The sequence below is a fragment of the Myiozetetes cayanensis genome, unplaced genomic scaffold, assembly GCF_022539395.1.
Source record: "Myiozetetes cayanensis isolate MyiCay16 unplaced genomic scaffold, myiCay2020 scf5-8, whole genome shotgun sequence".
Classification (NCBI taxonomy): Eukaryota; Metazoa; Chordata; class Aves; order Passeriformes; family Tyrannidae; genus Myiozetetes; species Myiozetetes cayanensis.
In genome coordinates, this window is record NW_026087742.1 from 90,348,098 (window position 1) to 90,360,364 (window position 12,267).

Here is a 12,267-nt window from a genome sequence, read left to right on the forward strand (position 1 = left end):
TGGCGGGCGCCTCCCGGCCGGAGGGCGGCGCGATGCCTGTGCCGCGGCAGTGATTGCTGGGCAGGCAGCCACCGGGAGGAGGGGCGAGGGCAGCGACGGCTCTGCCGCGCCCGCGCCACCACCGGCATCAGCAGCAGGAGGAGCGGCGCGGCGCGATGGGGTAGCGGCGGCGATGGCGGAGCCGGCGGAGTTGCGGCAGGAGTCGGTGGTGCGGTTCTTGGCGGAGCGGGGCGGGAGGGCGCGCAACGCGGAGCTACTGGAGCATTTCCGGGAGTGGCTGAGCCCCGCGGAGCCCGCCCGCCGCGCCGCCGCCCGGCACCGCTTCAAGGAGCTGGTCAACGCCGTGGCCACCGTGCGCCAAGAGCCCGGCACCGGAGTCAAGTACGTGCACCTCCGCCGCCGGTACTGCGCCCCGGAGCCCCCGGCCGCCGCCACCGAGACCCCCGGGGAGCAGGAGCCGCCGCCGGCGGTGAGAAACAGCGCGGAGCGGTCCAGCCCGCCGCCCTCGCCGCGGGCGGGCGCTGAGGAGGCGCCGCCGCCGGCGGCAGCGGGCGAGGATGCCGGCAGCCGCCCGCAGCCCGCGGGGCGGCGGGGAGAGCCGCCCCGGCCAAGCACGGCGGTGGCCGGGGTCCAGCGGAGGGGCTCCCGCCGGGGGCCGCCGCCCGGGCGCGGCGGAGGCGGTGGCGAGGAGAGCGCGGTAGCGGAGGGCCCGGGGCGGCCCCCGCCGGCGGAGGCGGCGGCGGCGGCCGAGGGTGCCCCCGGGGCGGCGGCGCAGAGCGGCGGCCGCCGGAGCCTGCGGGAGGGGGCGCGGGGCGGCTCCCCCCAGCTGAAGCGCGGCGCCCTCCCCGGCGGGGGCCGCGGCCGCGACTCGGACAGCGCCTCGGTGGCCTCGTCGTCCGCCGAGGAGGAGGGGAGCACCACCGGCGCCGTGGCTCTGGACCCCTTGGAGCACGCCTGGATGCTGTCGGCTTCGGACGGTCGGTGGGAGAGCCTGGAGGGGCTGCTGAGCTGCGAGCCGACGCTGCTCTGCAAGCGGGACTTCATCACCGGTTTCACGGTGCTGCACTGGGCCGCCAAGCACGGGCGGCAGGAGCTGCTGGCCACGCTGGTCAACTTCGCCCAGCGGCACCGGCTGCCCGTGGACATCAACGCCCGCACGAGCGGCGGGCACACGGCGCTGCACATCGCCGCCATGCACGGACACGCCGAGGTGGTGAAGCTGCTCGTGGGTGCCTACGACGCCGACGTGGACATCCGCGACTACAGCGGGCGCAAGGCTGCGCAGTACCTGCACCGCAGCACCTCGGGCGACATGCGGAGCCTCGTGGGGGCCCTGGAGGAGGAGGAAGAGGAGGAAGGGAATGCTGGCAATGGGAGCGGGCGCTGGAGGCTGTCCAAGGTGTTGCCGTCCAACCTCATGAACTACAGGCTCTCCCACCACCATCACAGCACTGGGGAGGAAGCTGAGGGCACCGACGGGGCAGCAGTGCCAGGCAAGGGCAAGGAGATGACGAGGAAAGCCTCCAGCAGTGGACGGATGAAACCTCGGCTTAATAAGATCCGCTTCAGGACTCAGATCATCCACAACACGCCCTCCTTTCGTGGTGAAACCGAGGAAGAAGAGCATGAGGAGAAATCCCTCAAAACGTCGTTCAAGCTCAGGCCAAAGTCCAATGTCTTTGGATAAGGCCGCGGAGCAGGAGGTCTGGGAGGTGGGTGCATGGACCAAAGTGCCCTAAGGTGTAGCACAGAAGGTGAGGCAGGTACGAGTGGGTGCTCATTTACACTCGTAGACTCCAGCCAGATTGGTCCTGAGTATCTTGCTTTAACTCTCAGTTCGGTGGTGTCACAGTGAGCCCAGTGGGTCAGCGGGGCTCTGGGAGCTCATAGCTCCCGAGAGCAGCTGCTTTGGCTGGGCCCTCGGTGCTGAAATGAGAGCCAGCGGATGGGCTGAGAAACGCTGGGGTGTTTCAAAGCTGTGCTCCTTTCTCTCTAAAAGCAGGCTTCAGTATCATAATCCTGTGTTAGTGGATCTACTAGGATTAGAGAGTTGAGGGGGAAAGAAAAGGGCAAATGCTTTACTCCTGTATTATCACCTGGTACTATGCTGGCAAACAACTTGCTGCCAGAACACTTCAGTAATACGCAAGTATACCTTAAGTTTCTCTTTAACAGCAATACCACCTGGCACAGTGTGGAGTTGGGTACCCAAAATGACATGGTAGAGAATGGTTTCCTGTCAGAATCAAAGACTTGAGCCTGTGTTGACTTTATGCATTGAAAATTGCTTGATTTGACATCATGAATATATTTTTTAAAAAAATTATTGCTCTGCAAACAATGAATAAAGTTAACTATGTGCAGAAGTCTCTGCTGTCTGAGGTACTACTGAGCTTGCTTATTGCTGTTGGAATATTAATACAAGATAATAGAAGCAAAGAGTTTTTATATATTTGGTATCTTATGTTTTGTCTTAGGCAAAGCAGTTTTATTTTAATCACTGTGAATTCTCAAGTGCCAGACCTAGCGCAGTTCCAGTTATTAAGTCTGGTCAATTCCTATTAATATTCTTTGTGTAACTCACTGCATTTAAAATCAGAAAATTGTGTTGTATGTGTTACCTGTGAAAGTTGTTCTCTTTTAGAATAGAAGAGCAAGACACCATTGCATGAAATCTTCATGAAACTCTAATATGGTCATGTACATGTCTGCGTTCACTAATAACTTGTGTGCCAGTCCCTTCAACTGACTTTGTGCAGAAATGGAGAGAAAAATAAAAAAGAGGGGGGAATAAAAGGAAGGTGTGTGAATTCACACATGGGGTGAAAAGCTAGAATTCTGAAACTCTATCCTTGTTTATCATTCTGAGTGAAGCAGTATAATTACATATGATAATCTAGTTAAGTGATGGCAATGGTTTTTGAGTTCTTTTAAACCTGTTTTTCTAGAGAAATGATAACCAAGGCTTTGAGCTGTTGTTTAACAACCTAGTAAGTCTTAATCTGATTGACGAGCCTATCCGTCTGCTAAAGCTTTCGGAAACCTTGAATCTTGTTTCTCTGCTTTAAATGTAGCAATTCCAGTGAAATCTAGCAGGCAGAAATCTAGCTGACCCTGGATCCTGAATGCTACTCAAGGTAGCAGCTCATCTGTGTTTAAGTGTTAAGGTTTGGCCTGTTTCAATGCCACATTTGTCAAAGCATGATTCGAGTTGGCTTCCTAGAATACATGTGCATGTCTGGCCAGTAGCTAACCAAAAGTAGATAGGCTTTGACATGTTAAAATCCAAATTCGAGACTCTGTTTAACTGCATGCCACAAGCTGTAGAACACCTCACAGGGGAACTGCTGCTGGGAGTTGTGCACTTTCAAGGTAACAGCTGTGTGTGGCTCTTGCTGCTGGCTTGCATTTCTTGTAGCAACAGGGGAAGAGGAAGTGCTGCCAATGCATTGGCTTTAGACTTCCCATGCAGATAAATTACCTATTTCCGCACTTTGTGTCAAAACTAATAAATGACAGTGTTTGCATAGGCATGCAAGTGACACTTTAACTATTTCTGGGAAAAGTTACATTTTAAAAAATTGAATCTCTGTGTAGGTGCTGGTCATTACTTTTGTGCAGAAAGACTAGAAATTATATGGAGATTCAGCTTTAGTTTATAACTTATAAGCTATATTGATATAGATTTCACGTGCCTTCATTTTGGGTTGGTTGCCACAAATGAGATGGATAAAATCAGTCTTGCAAAGCACTTTCTTTACATCTGTGGGATGGGACCAGAAATTTTCCCTTGACCCTTCCCATTTAAGCTGTACACCTATGTAACAATGAAGTGTCTGAAACAGAGGGAGGGACCAATCATACAAATTATAGCATAGAGCTAGCTCTGTTGCAACAGAAAAGAAAATTAAATGCCTAAGTCTTAAACTTCCTTCTCTCTGGAAGATAAATCGCTTTTTAGACTTCTTTAGGAAGGAAGTTTTCTGACCGAATGCTTGCAACATGAGCTCAATTGAAGACATATTCCACGCAACTACCAATGTCCAGACCTTATTAAAGTAGCTTTTCTGTTTTGAGTTTGTAGTTGTTTCATACAAGCTGGTGGGTGAAGGGTTTCTCTCTTCACATGCAAATAGCAAAGAATTGCACAAAAATACTGAGTTTTAGATAGCTGTTGGTTCTGGGATATAATTTGAGGGTTTTGAATATAGCACACCTTGGATTTGAAGAGACTAACTGGAACATAATCTTACATAATACAGTAGAACTTTTGTAATTAGTAAGGGAACTTGAAAAATAGTAAAAAAGATGCCTCATTTATAACTCATTATTTGATGTATCAGAGTGAAATTGTTGGTCCACTGATACTGTTCATCTGTCAATTAATGAAATTTCACCACAGCGGTCCAAAGGTCTTTGCAAGGTGGGGTGCAACAGAGCAAACATCTCTGTTGATGATCTGTCTGAGATACAATGAGGAATGGCTAGATAACCACTTGTGTCTGTCTGCGCTATGGGAATAAAGCACTTTGATTTCACAATTGTCACATTCCACATGGTTACTTTTTATAACATGAGCTAAAATTTAATGGGGTTTTTTGAGATGGGACTCTGTTTCAAGATATTTACAGTCTAAACGTACACTTGAGTCAAATATTTTGGATACGTTGCCTAGAAAGATGTGAATTTGAAATAAAGTTGTATGGTACAGAAAACTGGAGCACTTACTGGTATGTTTTAAATGGTACGTCTGAAGTTACTGGATGTGTTCAATTTTTATGACGTGTGTAAGGTGGCAAGACTGTAATGTAAACATTTGGTATCATTTGTTTTACCTTAAGTTTGAAAAAAAAATAAGAGTCAGTTTTTATTAATACACTTTTTATGGGTGTCTCTCTGAATGATTTTGAGTTAAGAATCTGTAAGCTTTGGTCTTACAAAATAAAAGAGCCCATGAATTGTTTATGCTTGAGTCAGCTCCTCTATGCTACATATTTAGGTGCTATGTGCATATTGGGTGTTAAAACTCTGTCCTGTTTTGTGTTGTTTTTTTTATCATCGAGATGTCTGATGCCATCTAGCACTCAAAGAGTAAGACATAGAAAAAATACAGTTGAGTTGTTTGCAAGAAGTAACATTTTTCTTTGGCAGTTACTCTCTAATAACTCATGTCAAAGCAAATGAAGACACAACAATTTTTGTTGTAGACAAGTATGTCTAAATAAGGGCCTGGAAGAGTGGCATTGCTTAACTGAAAATAGTATCCTGACCTTACTTCTGTGCAGCTTAATATCTCTGACCCTGGAAAGACTAATACTAGTTTTGGTCACTGTGTACAGGTCAATACCTAATTAAAAAAGGTTTAGGATTAAGGTATTTTGGAACATGTCTTAAGTACAGCTGGTGGTTTCTCTAAAAGGAAGTTTCATTTCATTACCAAGCTAGACTGGTGGGATCTTGGTATATTTAAAAATTCTTAGAAGCTGCCGCCTTACCAAAAGATATTTTAAAACTAGTAAACCTTGTGCGGCTGGTAACTCCTCCGACAGACATACAGATTTGTGCTTAGACTGAAGAAGTCTCAGCTGTTACCATGCTGGTGGATCAGGATGCATGCACCAAGCAACCCCAAATCAGTAGTACGGTGACACAAGTGAGAGTAGAAGGGACGGGGAAAGTGTTCTTGGAAACTTAGGAGAGGGTAGAGGCATGCAGGAAGCAGCTTGCGGTTATGGGAGAGGTGGAGGACTTGGTAGGAGAGCAATCTATGTGAACCTTGCTGATCATGCAATGGCTTGCTAATTTAGAAAATTGTATCCAAACGTATTTCCCTTCTCCTGCAGAGTAATAGTTGAGAAAGCTGACGTGCTGAGAGCTCTAATGTAAATTAATGTCTGATGCTAAGTATTGTAGTTGGCCCTCTTACCAACATTTCTTAGTGTGACTAGTACTGTTTGCAAAAGCGCAAACAACTCTTGTGTTGAGTGTAGCTACAGCTGTTGCAGGAGAGTCCTGAAACATCAGAATGAACACACTTCACTTTAGGCTTTTCACTGGAAGAGAAACCCTTCAGCATTGCATTGCTGACTTTTTTTTCCATTAGCTAGAAAGGAGGACTAACGGGATTACAGTCCTGACTTAATATGCCTTGACTTATAGGAATGCATATGAACCTGAAGGCAATAGATTAAACTTCAGAGACTTTATCCAGAAAAGGGTATCTTAGTCATGCATTTTGTTTCCCTGTTGACACTGAAGAATTAAAAAGAAGGTGCATACTGTCATTTTTTTCATGTCCTCTACTGAGGGTGGGGAGAAGGAAGAAGTCTGAGATTAAAATTAGGATTTGAGAGAGGAACTAGCTTTTCAGTTTGTGTTAAAACTGTACAGTTTGACAGAAAAAGATGGAACATACAATTTTGAATTTCCAGTTTTGTTATAATGACACATTATTTTGCAGCTGTTCCAGAATTTATCTTCTGTGATTTTTCAGTTTAGCCAAATCTAATACTGGTGTGTCCTAATACACATTATTGGGAAAACTGAGGCAACCTATCAGGTTTGTGTTTGGTTTTAATAAAACTGTGTTAGAGATATTTCATCTTATGTTGTAAAACCTGAAGAAACTGTGTTCTGAGACTTTTGCCAGGAGTAAAGCTGCTGCTGGCATGTGAAAGAGTTGCCCTTAGAGCAGGTAATACTCGGGTCAAGGTGCAAAAGCATTCTGCGTTCTTTCAGCTAGATCAGTCATGCCAAATGAACCATTCTCGTGCGTTTAGGTGCACCCACCCTTCTACGTAGACAGTGGTAAACTGTCTGCTCTCCTAGGTTACTGGGGAGCATGAGAAGGAGTTAGCAGGGTTTTTTTCTTTTCAAAAAGAGGTAAAGGATGTCTTCAATACATTTTGGGGCACAGAAGTCCCTTGAGTCATTTCGTACTAAAGAGGTACTGTCCCTTATACTACTTTAAATACAGAAAGACAAAATGGACTGTGCAGGCTATAAAGTTATCTCTGTTCACTGGACACAAAACCTGCATGACATAAAGCATCAAAGTACCAGAAAACATGTTTGTAACACTTGAACGTATAAGGACATCTATATTTGCTATTTCTCTTCCTTGTTACCCATGGCATACTGTCTTACAGAAATCACTGTGACAGTTTGGGAGACTATAATTAAAGGAATGCAGCTCAGAAAATAGGGATGCTTCAGATAAAGAAATCTCTTGATTAAGAATTACATGGAAAAACTAAACATAAGCTTTCCTTTTCTACTTTAAATTTCAGGAATGAGAACAAAAAAAATTGTGTTGATAACAGAGGTCTCCACATGTAGCATTTTAATTATAACAGAGACAAGAAGAAGTTAGTGGGGAAATGTGGGAAAGGACCGCAGTTACCACAGTTTCTCTTCCATGATTTTAGTGTTGTGTACCTTAAAGGCAACACTGGTGTATAAGAAACACTTAACATAGTTCATAGGATTTCCAATGATTATTCCACTAGCCATGTCAAGACTATTATCTTTTATAATGGGTCCTAAATGGGAGTTCTGACTAACCTGAATGCCCACTTCATCCTCTTTTGCTGGTGAGTGCCCTGTGATCCCTATGTAGATGAATCCAAATTCTGGAAAACTGTGCCTCACATCGTATTAAAAGTAGAATATTGTAACTTTACAGATGACTAATCAAAGTTAACTTCCCTACACACCCTTCAAACTGAATGCCTGACGTAAGAAGAAGGGGGAAAAAACCGTAAACCATCTCAAACATGCCAGCACACATGGTGACTAATCAGTACAGGGCAACAACTCCTTTCTTTGTAATCACAGAATGATTTTATTGTTCCACATTCCACAAAGGTGCTCTTCAGGGGTCCTTTTCCTGGTGCCTGGTCAAAACTTGTGCTGATGACATTGCACAGTCAGTATCCCATAATATTGTCTAAATACAAGAAAGGCTGTAGCTCCTCACCCACTGAATCTTTGCAACCTACTCAAATGGTGGCAGCCACGCAGGAATCATTCATGTATGTATGTATGTATGTATGTATGTATGTGCACACATGAAAAAAAGAAAAGGAATTACAGCTTTTGGCTGTAATTTGGCTGTTTTCCTACTTTTCCCTCATATCTCACTATGACTTTCCTGGGAGCCAGTCAACTCATTTGATTGACTCAAGGGATATTTTTAGCCTAAATTTGCAAACATATATCCTTAAAACTTTGTTTAAACAACACAATTGGATTCAGGCTTAACTGATAAAATATTCCTAGGAAGAACTTAAGCCCAACCTAGTCGATGAATATATGTGAAAATCAGTGTGTGACTGCAAGACTGGCTTCAAGGCTTTAGCTGACAACTTGCATTTATATCCTGGGCTTGATAGGTAACTACCATAATGATGAGTGCTACAGAAAACCTACTATGTGAGTTCCTGCACCGATATCTATGAAAAAATGGCAGGGAAAAAACCTCTGTTAAAAAAATCAGCATTTGAATTTTTGTTTAATTTTGCAGGGTAATTTTAACTATACACCAGTTATGAATCAGATTAACCCTGCTGCTTGCTATAATCTGTTTTTTGATTTGGGGAGTGTGAGAAGACAATTGTTATTACAGGATCCTCAGGTTCCCAGGTTTCATCATAACAGCAGTATTACCCCATCTATACAGAGCATCTGTAGATTCTCTACAGACACTACTAAGTTGCTTACAATCCACATATGGGAATGGGAAATACTGCTGTGAAATATATCCCAAAAATTATAAGCCTGAGAAAATAAGAGGCACACAAATGCTGTATGAGTTGTCCAAGTCTACACAGGAAGGCCGTGTATATGTAGGAAGTACTGTATCCTCCCCAAAAAGAAAATCTGATCAACCAAATTCTCATTAAATATTCACCGTACAGTATAAATATGGAATTTATGCGGTATTCAAACATTTGCTGATTTTAGAGTTTTTCACTAACATCTTTAAATAGTCACAGTTTCTTCACTCCCACGAATGATAACTTTGCATTTGCTGGTTGTCTCCCTTTTTTTTCCTCCACCCTGTGGCTTGCAGTGACAATGTGGCAATTCATGAATGAGTGGGTGACATGAAAATGTCACTGTTAATCTTCTCTGGTATTGATGTAAAGGGCCTATTTATGTTTGCTGGCTAAATCCTGCATCTAACAGAAGGCATTTATTAGTATGTTGTTAGAATAATTGTTTCTTTAATGACATAGTGATGTTATATCTGATTGTGCACAGAAGAAGAAAAGACAGCTGATGGAATTATAGTGCAAATTACAAATTTCAGTCTCACAGGGTGATAATAATAAAATCTTAGGGTATTTTTTCTGAGAATTGCTCTGTATTACACTAATTTATGTACGTAGCTGCTATTTAATTCCAGAGCTGTGATTAACTAGAACTTCCTTATGTTTAAGCTTAGCTACACTTTGTTCATGTCAAGTGCAGGAATAAATTTGGTGTAGGCGTGTGTCTGTCAACTTGTATTTAATCAGCAGCAATATCAGCATCTTGATTGAGCAGGATCTACAGGATTAATATGGTCATAAAGAAATTAAATTACCAGTTACTCTTTTTAATCTTTCGAAAGTCAAAGGAGGGAATAAGGACTTTCTGAGGGTAAGTACTTGTAAGCCAACATAAATTGTTATGGTAATGAGTCAATAGAGAGTCAGAGTTCTCCATGACTTGCACACCACAAGCCACGTCACACCAAATTATGGCATTGCAGGCCAGTTGTTTGTCCACAGATTATGGAATAACTTCAAGAAATTACTCCACACAACTTTTATCTCTTTTGTTACATTCTGATAATTAACTTCAAAAGAGCCATATTAATGTACAAGCCCTGTACCTGTGTGTGAATAACGAGGTGCTCCTCTATGCTCTGCCACAGAATACTCCATGTCTCAAAGCTTAAGAACTGCTACTCCACGGTAAAAAGTAGAAGAGTTTGATGTTTTAGAACCCTCCCCATCTGCAAAGCTCTGAAGTAGCAAATAAGCATCTGGAAACACAGTTCTTGACTCTGTACTGTGGTTTGATGTTATACTTATGCAGGCCCATTTGGGCTTCCACAGGAAAGACATTGTTTCCCTCTGTTACATCCCCATCCTACTGCCAGCCTTGTATGCGGAACCAACCAATTGGGTGCAGGGTGAGGCTCTTTAGCCTGATAACAGAACTGCAAGCTAAGCTGTCGATGCCTTTGGAATGAATTCTGGTCTATCTGAGGCCTTTGGTGCTTGGGGAGTTTAGTTCCACCTTGGGATCAAGACAAGACGAGCAAGGATTTTATGAAAGAACCTTTTGACTTAGACAGTGAGAAATATTTAGAAATCAAGAGCCACAAAGGGACTTCCTTCTTACTAGCTCTCTCAAAAGGTTCTTACTCATTTTCTCTGAAGTTATTGGGAAGAGCACAGGTCTGTTCTTTGAGGGAGGTGATGGATCTTGTATGACTAGCTAAAACTAAAGTAATTTTCTATATAATTCTGAAATAATTCTCATTGGATCTCTTCTCAAATCTGTTCCTTTTTCCTATTCTAAGAATTCTACAGATTTTTTCCTCACCTCATGTTACAGGGTAACCTTTTAGGCACTCTATACAAATAGGTAATGCTGTTCACACTGGGGAGCTTCCAGGGCAGAGGAATATTACACTTTGCAGCACACAACACTGGTCATCTGCAGCATTCTTTGCAAACTATTTGTCAGTCATTAATGGGAAAGACAAAAGAAAAAGGAATATTGATTGAAAAACACAACAGATGACTTAAGAAGACACACCTCCCTAGTTTTTACTCTAAGTTTTATATTGAACTCCAGTTCTCCCATGCTTGGATTGTCAAGGAATGGGAACTGAAGCTCTAAACCCATCGAGCTAACCTCTGCTCATATAAGATTTAAAAGAAACAATGATGAGAAAGCAAGCAGAGAAAATTTACATTGAACTAACCAAGTCCTCCTTAACAAATTTTTGTGGTTTTGACCAAAAAAAATATGAAACCAGAAGTAGTCAAAAGTTTAAGAGAACAATAAGAGAACTAAGTAGAAGTATTCAAAAAGCTCCCTTTTAAATTACTGAGGTAAACTCTAGCAGAACTGGCTCCTGCTTTACCAGAAAAAGAGTAACAACAATAACCTTCTCAGTGCTCCTTATCCTGCCAAGGTTTCTACACTGCTGTAGCCCCTAAATCCTGGCTTGAGTTCAAGAACTTTTTTTTTTATATCACTATGGAAAGAATGTCATTCTTCAGCATATTTGTGTGTGTAACAGTTTTTCTGTATTAGTTTTCTATCATTATTGTCTATGAATTTGGTATTTAAAAGAATCAGAGCTGGAGCTAGTATTGCTCAAGAAGACTGTCATCTGCAATTAAATAATTCATATCAAAAATTTCCAAGCTGGATGTGGGGATTTCCTGGTACTATTGAATGAAAGACATGTGGCTAAATCTCCTTTGCTGTTTTAAAAGTCTCAGTCTTTTCTACAGAATCTTGACCTCCCATAAACATTTGCAGTTTTAAGCTGTTCTCTTTAAAAACTTTGCTTAGACTCCAGAAAGTCCCTTCCTATGCACACTCCTCAGCATTTCAGTTCTGCTGCAGTTTAGCAGCAGTGAGTGTCAAGTTGGGACAGCAGCACAAGAGGCAGGAACTGCAACTGGCATTGCAGTGTTTTTGGGAACAGGCTGTGTATTGATACCAACTCAAAACCAGCAACACTTACAAAGAAAAAATGCACTATGCCAACAGTAACCCATACTGATGTGGTTGCATCTGAATGACACTTTCAGCTGTCTTCGCATTATTTATCTCCTTGAGCTTTCTTGGAAGAGATAAACCCTGGGATTTGAGGCTGGTTTGTTGACATGATGAAAAACGTTTATGCTGTAAAGTCACAGGAACTGGGAGGGGAGAAAAAAGACAAACTTTGAGCAATCCTCAGTCCAAAGGCACTCTAACACTGTTTAGATTATGCCTACCAACTACTACTCTATGTCCCCAAACAAACTGTTTTTTCCTCTAACCTCAGAAGCTCTACACAGACAAACAGACAATGCAACATTATGAATCCTTCCGAAAAATTGTGGAGTTTTATACCTCTCAGACTGGCTCATTTGAGGCTCTCCAGTTACACAGCCACAGAGCACAGTTAATGTACCTTAGCTCCCAGCTGCTGCAATATGAATGACAGAGCTCTGCCAACCTACGTGCTCCTTGCCACTGAACATGAGG

General features: G+C 43.4%; 1 protein-coding gene across 1 annotated transcript; it reads left to right on the plus strand.

The window, feature by feature from the left end:
• The first annotated feature begins 88 nt into the window (after positions 1–88).
• SOWAHC (sosondowah ankyrin repeat domain family member C) lies at positions 89–9,500 on the plus strand. The gene has a single exon (XM_050331541.1). The coding sequence runs from the start codon at positions 173–175 to the stop codon at positions 1,685–1,687; it is 1,515 nt and encodes a 504-aa protein (XP_050187498.1). The 5' UTR covers positions 89–172; the 3' UTR covers positions 1,688–9,500.
• The last annotated feature ends 2,767 nt before the right edge of the window (positions 9,501–12,267 follow it).